Raw genomic sequence first — 16,169 nt, 5'->3', positions numbered from 1 at the left:
TTCTGAAATTCAGTCCATGTAGGGGTCCCTCATCGACTGGGTGGGAGCAATCCCAGGGCTTCCCTGCACTGGGGCAGGATTCGTACAAAGTGGCACGATCCTGGTCTGCATAATGTATGTTGGAAGTACTCAAAGCAGGTAGTGTCAGAGAAAGTGGGTTTGACATGGTTGGTTGGTTCAAACAATTTCTTTCCGAAGGCATATGGGTCCTTGAGAAAGGCATCCTGGTCCCTCTTGTTATTGAAATCGACTAGTCCCCCCCCCCCCCTCACACCATTCTAATCCATACTTGATTGACTATGAGCCACCAAAGTAGTGTGGTATGCTGCTTTGCTGCTTCGAATTTAGTTTGACCGTACTTTTTTTCACAAGAAACACAAACCTCGAGAACAAAATACTGCATGATAGAGGTGGCTGCAGTTGCAGCTGTGGCGGTGAAACGGGAGTATCTCCGCCAACCTGAGGTCTCGGCTTCAGCGACATTTCGGTGCACCGAACTGTCCAATGGTCTCGCCGTCGCACCTATCTGCTCCGTTTGGATGTTATTCTTTTTCTTCAGCCGTCCAGGTAGGAAGGTCGTTGGCCTGCATGTTGGAAAGGTGTGTGAGCTAGGTGTCAAGTCATTGGACGTTACAGTACTCCTCGTCAGTTTGTGCCAATTATTTCTTAATGAACTGCAAGGAGGAGAAACATTGCATCACAGGCTACTCACGTGGAATTCTGCGTAAACTGTTGGTGGAACCCATTTGAGATACCATCTTGAAAGTATTGACTTGATGATGTCCATACCATGTAGGCATCCTGTATAGATGTGATATCGGCAATGCAGGTCAGCACTACAAGTTCTCCCTTGAAAGTGTCAATCTTCGACGGTAGCGGGTTGAGAAATCTTGACTGAGCTGGATTCCAAACAAGGCAAATAGATAAGGATACATCAAGTGAGCAATAAACAGGAGTACGTTAGGGGCGATCCGTAAATATAGATATTTATTCCCGTAGCTATGCAGAAGACGTTACTTCAGTAACGTCTGGCGCTAGCCAGGGTCCACACAGCTTTAATTTGGTATTTGTGTGTTTGTTTGTGTGTTTGTTTGTGTCACGCCTGGCGCTATCCCGTATCTGACGGCAAAAAATCATAGGGATGTTATAAATTTTTCAATTCTCCTATTTTTTCAGCCATATCCTGGGATTCGAACCCGCACTATCGCCCTACATGCATTCCCCCATACACTTCGCATTCATACCCATTCTTCCAAGTTGCTTCACGTTATGATCTTGCGTTTGAAAGCCCTATTCGAATATTGCGGGCAGCTGTATGTGGCCAGCTGTGTTTGATGGTACGGTACGGGAGACGGTGTCGTATTACCCTCGATCGTACCTGTCCCGTACCTATCCCTACCGTACCGTACCATCAAAGACGGCTGGCCACAATGCATATTCAAATAGGGCTTTCAAATGCAAGATCATAATGTGAAGCAACTTGGAAGAATTAGTATGTATGCGAAGTGTATCGGGGGATGCATGCAGGGCGCGATAGTGCGGGTTCGAATCCCAGGTTATGTCTTTAAAAAAAGGAATTTTTTAAAGAATTTATAACATCCCTATGCTTTTTTTTTGTCTAGGTCATCAAGGCAAAAAAGCATAGCGTAGGGCCCTGAGCTTCCAAGCTCTCTCGTTTAGAAACGAAAACTAGTCGCTTAGGGGGGAGGGGGTTGAGCGCCTGTTTGTTTCTCGAGTAATATAGATGCACAGTTTGTATGTGCGGGCATGCCCAGAAAACTTCATATGCCCAGAAAAAGAAAAAAATATATCAATATTGATGTAAAGTTTGCATGTGTTCGTCTCTCAGGTAGGGGGGGGGGGGGAGTGGGGTTGAAGAGAAATAACTAGTTTCGTTTCTAAATAAAAATCGGTATTTACAGATGGCCCCTTATATCCATCGAGTAAGGGAGCCTCGCACACACCCCAAGCCCATGCCTGACTGGAACACATGCATGGATGCGCGCCAAAGACACAGATACAGATACAGACATAGACACACGCAGAGAGACAGACACAGACAGATATACAGACAGACTTACACAGACACAGACACAGACACAGACACAGACACAGACACACAGACACACAGACACACAGACACACAGACACACAGACACACAGACACACAGACACACAGACACACAGACACACAGACACACAGACACACAGACACACAGACACACAGACACACAGACACACAGACACACAGACACACAGACACACAGACACACAGACACACAGACACACAGACACACAGACACACAGACACACACACACACACACACACACACACACACACACCTGTCCTGTTCCTGTAGAGCCACTGCCACAGGGGTCACGTGGGCCCCGGAGGGGCATCAGAGAGGAAGATGGAGCACGCAGCCTGATGACGCCGGAGATGGTGGGGCAAACGGAACCGGCGAGAACACACGCATACATGGCTGAACGAATTACGCTGCTGGGCAGTCGGGCGCGGGCCAGTCCTCGAGCACCGGTGACGACCGCGGCCTTGCACAGACCGAAAGCAGCGGGCACACACAGCACAGTGCGCAGCACAGCAGGCATCCTGCACATAGACTTGCCGGGGCTCGGGAGGCTGAGGCTGAGGTGCGGAACAGCGGTGAACAGCTAGACCACCCTTGCTGCGAAACCAACGCCCACAATCTCCACAGTGGCAAGCCCCTCGCTGCTCAGCAATCGGCTTTGCCCGCTCAACCACACATTTGTGGCGAGCACGATCTCCAGGGCGCGAGAATGACCGATTGCAATCCGCACATACCACTGGGTCAGGCTGAGGCACATTCTCCACAGGCTCGGCGTACATAGTCCGCCAGTCAGCGCGGGACTCACAGGCGATAGGGTACCATTCCTTGGTGAGGCCACGAACTCTTAGGTCGGAGACAACACAATCCTTCCAGCGCTTGCGAGGGCCATGTGCTGGGCGACGTGTGAGAAGTGAGCCAAACAGGATCTGTCTCGGCATCCGGCTACTGTCCATTCGGGCAACATGGCCCAGCCACTCTAGGCGACGCTGTGCGACCTTCACGCAGATGGTATCAGAGTCACCCCACATCTCCAACAGTTGGGCGTTGGTCGTGTGATTATTCCAGCAATCTCTGCGGGACACACCCAGGATGGAACGGATGCACCGCATATGAAAGACTGACAAACGTTGGAGATCGTGTTGCAATGGTGTCCAACACTCTGACCCATAGAGGAGGAGCGACAGCACACATGCATTAAACACACACCTCTTGATATGCAAATCAAGGTCAGGATTGCTGAAGATGGTTCCTTGCAAGGCGCCACAAGCACGAGAGGCATGCGCAATCCGAGCAGTGATGTCCTGTGTCGACCGGCCACCGCGATGAATGAGAGATCCCAGATACCGGAACTCCGAAACACATTCGATGACCGTGCCAGCTAGCTCGATTGGAGCGCAGTCCCCAGGCGAAACATCCCTACCTGCAACCAAGAACTGTGTCTTGGTAGCGCTAACTTTAAGCCCAAACTCAGCTGCGGTCGTGTCAAACACTGCAAGTGCCGTCTCCGCCCCTGCACGAGTCGTCGCGAAAAGTGCTGAGTCGTCTGCAAACTGTGACTCAGTCGCAATGGCAACCGGATCCGTCCTGGTAGGCTTGCGGTAAAGGTTATTGTCACCATCACAATGCCGGAACTCAAAACCAACACCGGGTACATCTCGGACTCGTCGCTGCCACACAGTCACCACCGCCCACATGAAGATGTTAAACAGCACAGGTGCCATGGTGCACCCCTGACGGAGACCATTCGTGACGCGGATAGGGTCAGTTGTCGTGTTCTCTACCCGAACCACCGCCGACATGTCAGTGTGAAAGGAACGGATCACGGCAAGCATGGGAGCGGGGATACCCGCTCGGGATAAGACTTCCCACAGGCAATCCCGAGGCACGGAATCATAGGCTTTCTTGAGGTCTATAAATACAAAGAAGCCTTTGCAGTCGTGCTCAATGGTCTTCTCGAGGAACTGCCGAACACTGAAAACCATATCTGTACAAGATCGGCCACGCCTGAAGCCACACTGAGACTCTGGGAGAAAATCCGCAGCCACGGACTGGAGACGAGTCTGGATGACGCTCGCCAGAACCTTGCCCACAACATCCAGCAGTGAGATACCCCGCCAATTATCACAGCGAGATAAATCCCCTTTCTTTGGGATGGGGACCAACGTGGCGTCCACCCACTCCTGCGGGACCACCCCAGCACGCCACACATCGCCAAACAGCTCCACAAGCTTGGCGGTGAGGTCAGGGCCACCCCTCTTCAGCATCTCAGGGAGGATGCCAGAGGCTCCAGCGGACTTGCCGTTCTGTAGGCGGGAGATAGCGCGGCTGACTTCACGGAGAGTCGGCGCCTCAGCAAGATGATCAGCCTCCTGTCGCTGTGGGATGTCGTCCAGGGCATTGCGATTCCATGCACTTGCCACGTTGAGAACACCGTCAAAGTGTCTTCCCCACCGGTGGCTCTGCTCCTCTGGTGAACTACAGATGTTACCGTTCTCATCCAGCACGGCGGAAGTGCGCACAGGGGCAAGGCCTTGGGTACAAGACTGGAGGTCATGTATGCACTTCCATACGACCGCTCCATTGAATCTCGACTCTGTGGCCGCCTGTGCCTTTATCCAGTCTACCCTAGCCGAGGATATGGAAGCACGCGCCCTGGATCTAGCCACCTTAAACGCTGTGTAGTGCGAGCAGTCGCGGCTCTGGCCACTACATAGCCAGTCGGTATAGCACCGATTCCGTTCATCTAGCAATGGCTGGATGGCTGACTCTGCCTCCCGAAACCAGTCTGGTTGGCGACGCCGGGAGAAGCCCAAGACAGACGCAGCAGACTTGTCGATAGCCGCCTTGACGTTGGACCATTTCTGATCTATGTCGTGCTGTTCTTGCCATGTATCTACAAGCTCGGTTGCAATGGTAGCTTGGTACCTTTCAGCAGGCGAAGGTGAGTCCGGGTCCGAGGTGCGCACCCGCAGCTGGGCAACATCATAACGGCGGCGCCGCACATTTGCCTGGTCGCGCTCCCGAACTAATCGTCCACACGGGAGTGCAAAAGTTAAACAGAGGAGTTGGTGGTCACTTCCACACTCAGCACTGCGCGCGACCGCAGTGTCCATACACCAACGGCGGTCCTCCTGGCGCACTAGAATGTAGTCGATACAGTGCCAGTTCAAAGTGCCTGGGTGCTGCCAAGTCCGCTTGAAGAGGTCTCGCTTGGGGAACCAGGTGTTACAAATACTCAACTGATTGAATGCAGCAAATGATAGCAGGTCAGCTCCTGAAGAGTTCAGTGCACCAAATCCATGCGAACCACGTACAGTGGACCACTCATCACCCTGCTCACTAGATCCAACTCGAGCATTGAAATCGCCAAGCACTACACAATGGTCAGTCTGGGGTACATCGTACAGAGTGCGTTGTAGATCGTCATAAAATAGTTCCTTGCATGCCCGCGACGCAGCAAATGTTGGAGCATAAACGCTGACCAGAGTGAGCCAAACATCCGGTCCATCAGCTGCACAGTACTTCAAACGTGCACTCACAATCCGAGAACTCACCGCGTTCCATACGCAGCCGCCAGCCCTCCACGCCGAAGTTGTATCACGATTCAAAACAAGAGCAACTCCCTCACCTCGACGTCGATTATCCTCTTCGCCAGGAGTGGGGCGGCCCGAACAGATCACAGTAAATCCGTTGACAGCGTAGATATTTTGTCCAAACCAGTGGGTTTCCTGCAGGCCTGCCGCCGCCACTTTCAGCCTTTTCAGTTCAGAAATAACTCGGTGAATTTTTTTGTCTTCCACGACGCGTCCAGAAACACAAGCAGTGTCGATGTCGCCGTCCCGCTCACGTTCCATGAGCCCAAACACAGCAGGCAACGTCTCCCTCTCCCTCTCTTCTCTCTGACAGATTTCATCGCGCGATGTTGTGGAAATCCGCTCGGGGGCTTGTCAAACCTCCGCGAGCGGCGACGTCGGGTACAACTAAAAGTGACGGCACCAAATTGCCGTCCCGTCTCTCAGCTGTATGCTTCCCTCCGTCATGCGCTTTCCCTGGCCTAGAGGCGGCCCAAAGAGGGCCGCCTCAGGCCTCCGTGAAGTTTACAAAGGTCGAGGACTTCCACACACACACACACACACACACACACACACACACACACACACACACACACACACACACACACACACACACACACACACACACACACACACACACACACACACACACACACACACACACACACACACACACACACACACACACACACACACACACACACACACACACACACACACACACACACACACACACACACACACACACACACACACACACACACACACACACACACACACACACACACACACACACACACACACACACACACACACACACACACACACACACACACACACACACACACACACACACACACACACACACACACACACACACACACACACACACACACACACACACACACACACACACACACACACACACACACACACACACACACACACACACACACACACACACACACACACACACACACACACACACACACACACACACACACACACACACACACACACACACACACACACACACACACACACACACACACACACACACACACACACACACACACACACACACACACACACACACACACACACACACACACACACACACACACACACACACACACACACACACACACACACACACACACACACACACACACACACACACACACACACACACACACACACACACACACACACACACACACACACACACACACACACACACACACACACACACACACACACACACACACACACACACACACACACACACACACACACACACACACACACACACACACACACACACACACACACACACACACACACACACACACACACACACACACACACACACACACACACACACACACACACACACACACACACACACACACACACACACACACACACACACACACACACACACACACACACACACACACACACACACACACACACACACACACACACACACACACACACACACACACACACACACACACACACACACACACACACACACACACACACACACACACACACACACACACACACACACACACACACACACACACACACACACACACACACACACACACACACACACACACACACACACACACACACACACACACACACACACACACACACACACACACACACACACACACACACACACACACACACACACACACACACACACACACACACACACACACACACACACACACACACACACACACACACACACACACACACACACACACACACACACACACACACACACACACACACACACACACACACACACACACACACACACACACACACACACACACACACACACACACACACACACACACACACACACACACACACACACACACACACACACACACACACACACACACACACACACACACACACACACACACACACACATACACACACACACACACTCACACACACACACACACACACACACACACACACACACACACACAGACACACACACACACACACACACACACACACACACGGAAGGTGGCTACAGTCATGCCTATCTACAAAGAGAACGGCAAGCCTGCGCAGCCAGCCACCTACAGGCCTATCTCCCTGCTGCCGGCTGTAGCTAAGATTCTGGACGCCATCATCGCCAAGCACCTCACCAGCTTCCTCAATAGGCAGGGATTAATTACCGACCACCAATATGGCTTTGTCTCCTGCAAGTCCACACTCGATCAGCTAATTGTCCTGTCTTCAAGAGTGGCTAAAGCACTTGACAAGCACACTGACTACCACGCTCTATTCTTGGATTTCGCGAAAGCGTTTGACAAGGTACCGCACCCTGTTCTTCACTTGGTTCACTAACTACCTCGGAGACCGGTCCTTCTGTGTCAAAGTTCTCTCTGCCAAGTCGCCGACCCACCCCAGTTTCTGCAACCGTTCCCCAGGGACTACTGATGTGCTTTTATTTGCCGATGACAATACTCTTGGGAGAGCAGTCGGAAGACATAACCAACAACCAATGGTCCACCCCCTCCAGGCCGCCACTGATGCCGTTTTGCAGTGGGCTGATTCAGTCGGAGGGTGCTTCAACCCCTCGAAGTCTTGCACCGCGCAGTTCTCTCCTAGAAGTCATGCAGAACATGCCCACCCTACTCATCCGAGCCCCGCACCTGAGTATGCAGGGAGATGATATGTCTGATGCAACAACCCACCGACATCTTGGAGTTATCCTGGACTCTAACCTTGTCTGATGTAACAACCCAACGACATCTTGGAGTCATCTTGGACTCTAACCTCGACTTCACCAGCCACATCGCCACCATCACGACGCAGTTCCGCCAGCGAGTGGTCCTGCTGATCCACATGTCCAAGAGTATCACACCAGCAGTTGCCAGCCGCTTGTACACTGGATATATTCGACCTGTGGTTGAATACGCCTCATCCCTCTGGCAATTTCAACTCTCCAGTGCTTAGGTTACTGCTCTTGAACGGGTACAGGCAAGAGTGGCTCGTGTGATTCTGCGGCAGTGTGGTGTGTATCCTCCTCAAACGGAGCCGAAAGCCTCGCTTTTCGCGCACCTCCAGTGGCCCAGCCTCGCATGGCGAAGACAATTCGATGCCTTCTTGAGCCCCACCACCTTGTCCATAGCCAGATGACGACCCTGGAGGACCTAGGCTACACAGTATCACACAGCGCCAGGCATCCCCGACATCTGCTTCCGCCTGCTAGAGCCAGCACACACACACACACACACACACACACCCATGCCACCTTTCTCTTTATCACCACTGCCACACGGAACTCCCTCCCGGCTGCCTTTCGTGCTGTATCCAGCCCAAAATGTTTTATCGCTCTTGTCCGCACCGCACCCACTTTGCTATCACCCGTTATGAGCCCTCTGGTTTCATTCCACGTAGAGTAGCGATGTCATAGAGCACTGTGTTAAATTACTACCACCCCGCATCTTTCTGTCTTTTCTTTTATCCTCCCGGTGGGTTTGTATACTTTCAAGTAAGACCATGATTAACGTTTTGCTTTGAGGGGGGGGGGGGGTGGGGGAGAGAGCACAGTCCACCGGGGCTTGTGCTAAGTTGTGGCCTGACAAGAACGGTGCAGTTTGGTTTATTATGGCCCTGTGCACTTTCCGCCGCCGTAGAATGCCACCTGAATTCTCTTATAAAATAGAAGAAAAAAAGCTATCAGTGCACCTCTTCAGTTCCGCCAAGAGTAGATAAACAAGAGTGTGCAACTCCGGATCTCTCCTGCATAATCTGCAGATACCCCCGCTCACGGCAGAATTTTTTGTTGACGTCACCTTTTATCAGAAGAACGCGCATTTTGCCGCAGAGCAGTGTGAGAGCACGTGCTAGGCACCAACCTTGTAGTGTAAAGCCGGCCAAGAGCACGAGGGAAAACTATCAGAAAGACTCGCAGCGCGTGCGTCGTCGAAAAGATTACGTCAACAAAAAATTCCGCCATGGGCCTACCCATCCGCGAGTTGCACACTCTTGTTTATCTACTCTTGGTTCCGCCTACACTCCAGGTGTCTGGTCATTTTAAAAAGTTTTTCGACCAAGAGTGGTACAAACAAAGTTATTTGCTTTTACAGGTGTTTTGTTGTGCGAAACTTTAGCCACTAATGATGTTCTCCAGAACAACGAAACGTCTGGAAAAGGTTTGTGAAAACTCTAAAACTGTTGACCACTCTCGATCGAAAAGGAATTTTACTTCTTTGCCTTTTAGGCCACACTTTGTTTTTTCTATGTTTCTCGTCGGCAAATTTTAACAAAAGGTATGCGGGCGGACGGAAAAAAACAAAAGCCAAGGAAAAAACAAGACCAATTTCTACTGAAAACTGTATACATTTTACTTGTATATGCGTGATTCATACAAGACACTGCGTATGACATGTATAGAGTACATTGTACAATCATGTACATGTAGTCCAATACATGATTGCACTACATTATCACATCAGCCCACGAATATCAGGCAAACTGCAACAATGAGAGTATAATGTTTGATGAATACGAGATGGCGAAGAGAACATACATTTATCTGCTATTTCATCAACAAACGTTTTCCCACTGGTCATTTTTGGTTTTGTTACTTCAACGTTCTTGTGTCCGCTTATCAAACTCTTGTCTCCACGCTGCTCATCTTTTCCTTGCCATGCGTCTATTGCTTGGATTTTCTGCCCACGACATCGTTCCACAGGCGCCAATTGCCACGGAACTCGTCCGACTTACGGTATTCCTGGGACCCACGAGGCTCAGCTCAGGCAGTGAACGACTGAAAGCTTCGTCATGGCAGCCTTATCGCAGAGAACGTATAGGACGGGGAACGCTCCTTTGCTGCTGTGGTGCAAACGTTTACGATTTTGATTGACGCATCTAGCTGCTGCAGCATGTGCAGTGTACACACATGTACGTAGTACACTGTATGAACTTTTTTTTTCTTCCGAAATTTCTGAAAACCTACGCGGGCGATGACGAGAAACATAGAAGAAACAAAGTGTGGCCTTACTTGCAGAATCTTCAGTTTGTGATTTTGGCATCCAGTGCACAGTACAGTAGATGAACACACAGTGAAACCTGTTTAAGGCGACCGCTCAAGGGACGAGAAAAAGTGGTCACCTTGGCCAGGTGGTCTTCTTATCCAGGTTCAGTGGGCCACATGAACATATTCACTATACATGTACCGGTACTGTCGGTACATGCGATACATCATTTTGATCAGTGCATCACACTGCGCACACCTACATGTACGATTATGTACATGATTATAGACGTGTTGTATGAAAGTGAAGCATTCTACTGTCGTGGACATGGAAATCTAGTCGATTGACCGGGGCCGGCGCCCTCAGCGCGTACAGACCGTTGCATGCCGTGTGCACAGTCATGTTGAGGCCGAAGCGACCAGCGTGCTGTGTGTAACGTGTACTGCTTACCCACGGCTGCATGGCCAGCGCCCTGGGGCCGCTAGACGGGCGACCGGATTTCCATGTCCACGACAGTAGGTGAGGTCAGAAATAGCACCGTGTGCAGCGCAGCCAGTGCACAGTTTGCATAGCATTCGTAGCTGAGTGGTATGTAATCCTGAGCTCATTTGAAACTAATTTTCTCCTCTTCAGTACGACAGTAGCATCGAGCAGCTGCACAAATACTTGCAATGAATTGCAGTCTAGCATCTACACCTGGTATGCAGTCTGTCCTGCGAGTACAAGAAATCAGTTGACATAATTATTCATATTCATTTTTACCTGTTCAGCATCGTTCGTTCCTCAGCTAGCTAGCTGGATCATCCCATGCCCAAGCCTCGTAGTTTCCGGCGCGGCTTTCCATCGATCTCTGTCGTCACGCTTACTCGCAGGTTGATAGAGTCAGACTTTGTTTCACCCCGCACAGTAAGTCTTTTCTTGGCATTTTGATTTTTCGCTTCGTTTCTTGTCATCTTCTCAGTCGATCGATGCCATGAGTGCCACTGTGAAGGCCAGGACCGAACATGATTCTACTCACTTCCCTCCTTGTGTAGAACTATTGGACATGGTGCCTGCATTCACCGGTACTTCAGATAATGATTTGGGCGAGGAATCATACCGAGACTGAGCGACCTTCTCTCTCTTTGTGAAAACACAAGGCCATCACGGTTTCACCACAAAGGCACAATCATGAATGTTGTTGAGTCGGAACGGGTACAAAGTACAAGCTGTTTGATTGAAAATTCAAGGCCAGTGTTCTACGCCTGCACACATGATGCTCAAATTCGAAAGCACTCCACGTGGCACTCCACGTGTAGCAAAAGACAAGTGCTAGTATAGTGCCTGTCTCGTACAGTCCATATGTGGACTCAAGTCTTCTTAGGCTGTGTTTACATGAGAAATTTCAACCCGGGTCGAGTTCAGCCCGGGTTGAAAGTCTGTACGACAGACAAAAGAGGTGAGCGTTTACATGAAGACAGTTGACCCGGGTCAAATACTGATATGCCGCGAAAAGTCCACTTCTACAGTCCTGTATGGTCACGTGAATCCGTTCGCGCGAAATTTGCATCTGCAGTGCTGTTCAAACCTGGCGCGAGATACGCACAGAAGTACGTTTGTACGATTTTCTTGACCCGGGTTGATTTCAACCCTCCCCTTGGGGGGAGGGTTGAAATCAACCCGGGGCGAAATTTCAACCCGGGTCAAGCGCAATGCGTCATGTAAACGCGCCATTCACTTTGTGCACATGGCGGGTTGAAATCTGACCCGGGTCGAACTCAACCCGGGTTGAAACGCTTCATGTAAACACAGCCTTACTTGGCTAGTAGTAGTACAGTGTACTAGACTTTATCACTCCCTGACTCACATAGATTTTTGCCATACCTACATATTAAAGCAGTCAAATATTCCTGCATATTTCACTTTAGGTTCTTAGGGCTATATTGACCGCTTATATTTGACTCCTTTTTTTGTGATTGAACACAGCCTTTGGCTAGTCGTGATACATCTAATATTGACTTCGTACTTGGTCAGTATAGAAAAAAGACCTCGGCTTCGCCTCGGTCTTTTACTCGGCTTTTATTTCCTATATTGACCTCGTACTCAGTCAATATTAGATACATTATTATGTCACTTGTAGTTTGCTACAAAGACTCATTACTTTTGAATGCGTGTTGTAGTCATGCATGCAGGGAAGTCCCCACTATCCCAGTGTACATGATTGCATGTGTGTACTACCAAGACATGTTGCAATGTTGACAAGACTCAAGACTCAAGAGTAAGCTCAAGAATCTCGGAGCTCTTGCTACTTTCAAGAGTACATAGCCCCCCACTCTTGCTACTAGTACTACCAAGAGTACATAAACCAGGGTGTGCAACTCAGGATGGTTCCTGTGGGAGCGTAATTCGTGCAGTACGTCATTTCGGACGGCATGGTAAGCTACAGGTACGGTGAAAAGTTTCGCAACCAGTCATGGTAGTGCAGGTCACTGAGTTTGCCCTGATTTCGTTTTTTTTTTTTTAATACGGATAGCCTGGTGAATTTACTTGTCGGTAGATGTACGCAGCGTACACAGTCACACAAAACACCTGTCCTAGAAGACCACTGAAACCAAGACCAAGGGATGCTATTTCCAGTGAAATGACCCTGGGTAAGAAGACCACCTGGTAACAGAGACCACGTTTTGGAGGTCCCTTGAGTGGTCATCCTAGACAGGTTTCACTGTAGTAGTAGTAGTAGTAGTAGTAGTAGTAGTAGTAGTAGTAGTAGTAGTAGTAGTAGTAGTAGTAGTAGTAGTAGTAGTAGTAGTAGTAGTAGTAGTAGTAGTAGTAGTAGTAGTAGTAGTAGTAGTAGTAGTAGTAGTAGTAGTAGTAGTAGTAGTAGTAGTAGTAGTAGTAGTAGTAGTAGTAGTAGTAGTAACAAACATAGACCCCTCTGCAGCACATGCAGGGCATGATTTACTCAAACCCAGATGCATAGCGAAACGTGCTGCACACTTACACGTTTGTATAGCAGTTTTTCATTTCGCGTAGCAGTTCTCCCGAACTGTTATCTTTCTTCAAAGCACTGTCTGAAATCCCGTCCACAAATGCTCGGCCAAAATCCCGGAGGGCACAGAGCGACGATGCATTCTCGCGGCAAACTCTGCAGTGGATGCCGATGCCATTGGATGGATCACTTTTAACCACGATCCAGTCCTCTTGGGGTCTAACTCGCACCTCCATTTCTCCACAGTACTTGATTGCACCAACATTCTCCTACTGCTACTAGAAAAGAAGGGAGTAATCTACTGGTGAACAATGCTGTATAAGTACCGGCAAAGTTTCATTTAGAAATCCTTGGCTCTCCATCTGAGTCCTACAGTAGACTATTGGTGAACTTCTGAAAAGCCAGGATTTACATGTGTATGTACAGCACTGGCAACTGAAATCCGACCCCCTGAGCGGTGGGTTCACATTCTTTGCGATGTGAGCGCACCGCTCTGGGGTCGGATTTCAGTTGCCAGCACTGTCGTACAGGAAAAAAATGTACGGACACTGAACTTGACCTCTGCTCAACTCAAACTTCGACCTTCTCCGGGTGATAACTTTGGTCTCCTTCGAGCAATTTTCACAAACATGGGCTTCCTGGAAAGCTCGTCGCCGCCGCGCGGTGACGAGGAACACGCTGGGCTAACATTTGCTGCCAGGAGGGTCAAAAGGCACACAAGGGGCACAAGGGGCACGCACTACAGCCCGGTATGAGAGCCCGGAATATCAACAAAATGACTGGGAACTAGGGGTAAAACGGTTACCCTTTAAGGTTACAAACGGACACCCGGCTTAACGGGCGGGTTATCGGGTACCCTTTAGCAGCCAATAGTAACAGTTAATATACAATAGCCTTCCGTATTTCGTGGGAGGAGGACATGCGAAGTCATGCAATTCACACCAAGTACATGTACACTACATTGCGACAAGCGCAGCATGGGTACTTACTGCATGGGCACTTACAGCATGGCCACTTACTGCGCTACATGCAAAACAGTCATATGTAGCAGCAGGATCGAACAAGCAACAACACATTCAAACTGTACATCGAACTGTACAACTGTACACGCCAGCTAATAATAGTGGTAATGCTGTACTGTGCTTTCAACAATAATAACGTACTTCCACATTTATGGGAATTTGGTATAACCCCACGCCCGTCATTGTTGTATATTCGATAATAACGTGGATTTCCCCAACAATATATTTTCATTTTTGCTATCCTCTCCCATGCCGTTGTACATAAGCGGCTTGCCGCGGATATGTCAATACTACTACTACTACTACTACTACTACTACTACTACTACTACTACTACTACTACTACTACTACTACTACTACTACTACTACTACTACTACTACTACTACTACTACTACTACTACTACTACTACTACTACTACTACTACTGTACTGTACCGTCGTACACGACTACTGTAAATATACAAATTTTCGGCAGCTATTTAATTTCGGCTATATTCGGCACCGACCCAAAACGCCTAGATTAAAACGCCGATGAAATTTTTCACAGCATCTGTCGCACTATACCATGCCCTCTACCCGGTACTCCACGCCGAAAATAAATCGCCGCCGAAATGTCAAAAATCGTGAAGTGCCGAAATTTTGCAGCGCCGAAATTTTGCAGCGCCGAAATTTTGTATATTTACAGTATTGGGTACTCGTTTGCTAACGGATCAGCAGCTCAACAAACGGGTACCCGGATCACCCCTTTCACCCCTACCGGTAACTACACCAAAACAGCGATACCCATCTATCTTTCATTCCCCTCCAAGTGCAAACATGTATGCTCACCACCACACCAGACAAGGCATTGTTGCAGGACGCTAATGTTTTCTTATGGCGAACACTTTTATGTGCATTTTTTTGTAATTTCGTGAAATCGGAGTCGTTTGGCAGTTTACGGTGTTTATACTATTTGCGAGGATGTGACAATACTAGTACACCCCTTTCATACAGTTCTTGTTTTTCTTGTCGTCAACTGAATTACTACGAAATCGACCACCGTGAATAATTTGTGAGTTTTAATACACTATTGGAATCAAACCCGGTTTGATGAACAAGATCAAGAGACACTTACCATGTACATGTACATGACCGAGTGAGAGCAGTAGACAGACTGCAAACAACAATCCCGACCGAACATCTCCGTTGCTGGCCGCCATTCCCCCTGCTTTTCTGGCTCACAGCAGCCTGCGCCTCGACCCACAGCACCGTCGCACACGGGCTATCGCTCAACGACCAGCGCTGCAGCGTAGGCGAGAGCAGTTCCACTGTACGGTTTCACTAGAGCTTACACTCCACGATGCTATCAACTGAGCAAAGGACGTGAAACGTCTATATGTGTACAAGACTTTTCTCCGATGTAGCCACAACAAACTCTTTCTCCGTGAACTGGTATTTATTTTATCACCCCTGTTACGATTTTAAAGTCACGAGAACCAAGCGGCCTTCATGG

General features: G+C 49.4%; 1 protein-coding gene across 1 annotated transcript; it reads right to left on the bottom strand.

Annotated features, from left to right (window-relative positions):
- Positions 1-708: 708 nt before the first annotated feature.
- LOC135821772 (uncharacterized) lies at positions 709-5,941 on the bottom strand. Its single transcript, XM_065334792.1, has 4 exons — positions 3,294-5,941; positions 2,822-3,158; positions 2,070-2,076; positions 709-899 (listed from the first exon to the last, which is right to left on the bottom strand). Exons 1-4 carry the CDS (start codon positions 5,939-5,941, stop codon positions 709-711), a joined length of 3,183 nt encoding a protein of 1,060 aa, XP_065190864.1.
- Positions 5,942-16,169: the final 10,228 nt, after the last annotated feature.

This window comes from Sycon ciliatum, chromosome 1, assembly GCF_964019385.1.
Source record: "Sycon ciliatum chromosome 1, ocSycCili1.1, whole genome shotgun sequence".
Taxonomy (NCBI): Eukaryota; Metazoa; Porifera; class Calcarea; order Leucosolenida; family Sycettidae; genus Sycon; species Sycon ciliatum.
The sequence above is the reverse complement of the archived record's forward strand: the minus strand, read 5'-3'. Positions and strand labels throughout refer to the sequence as shown.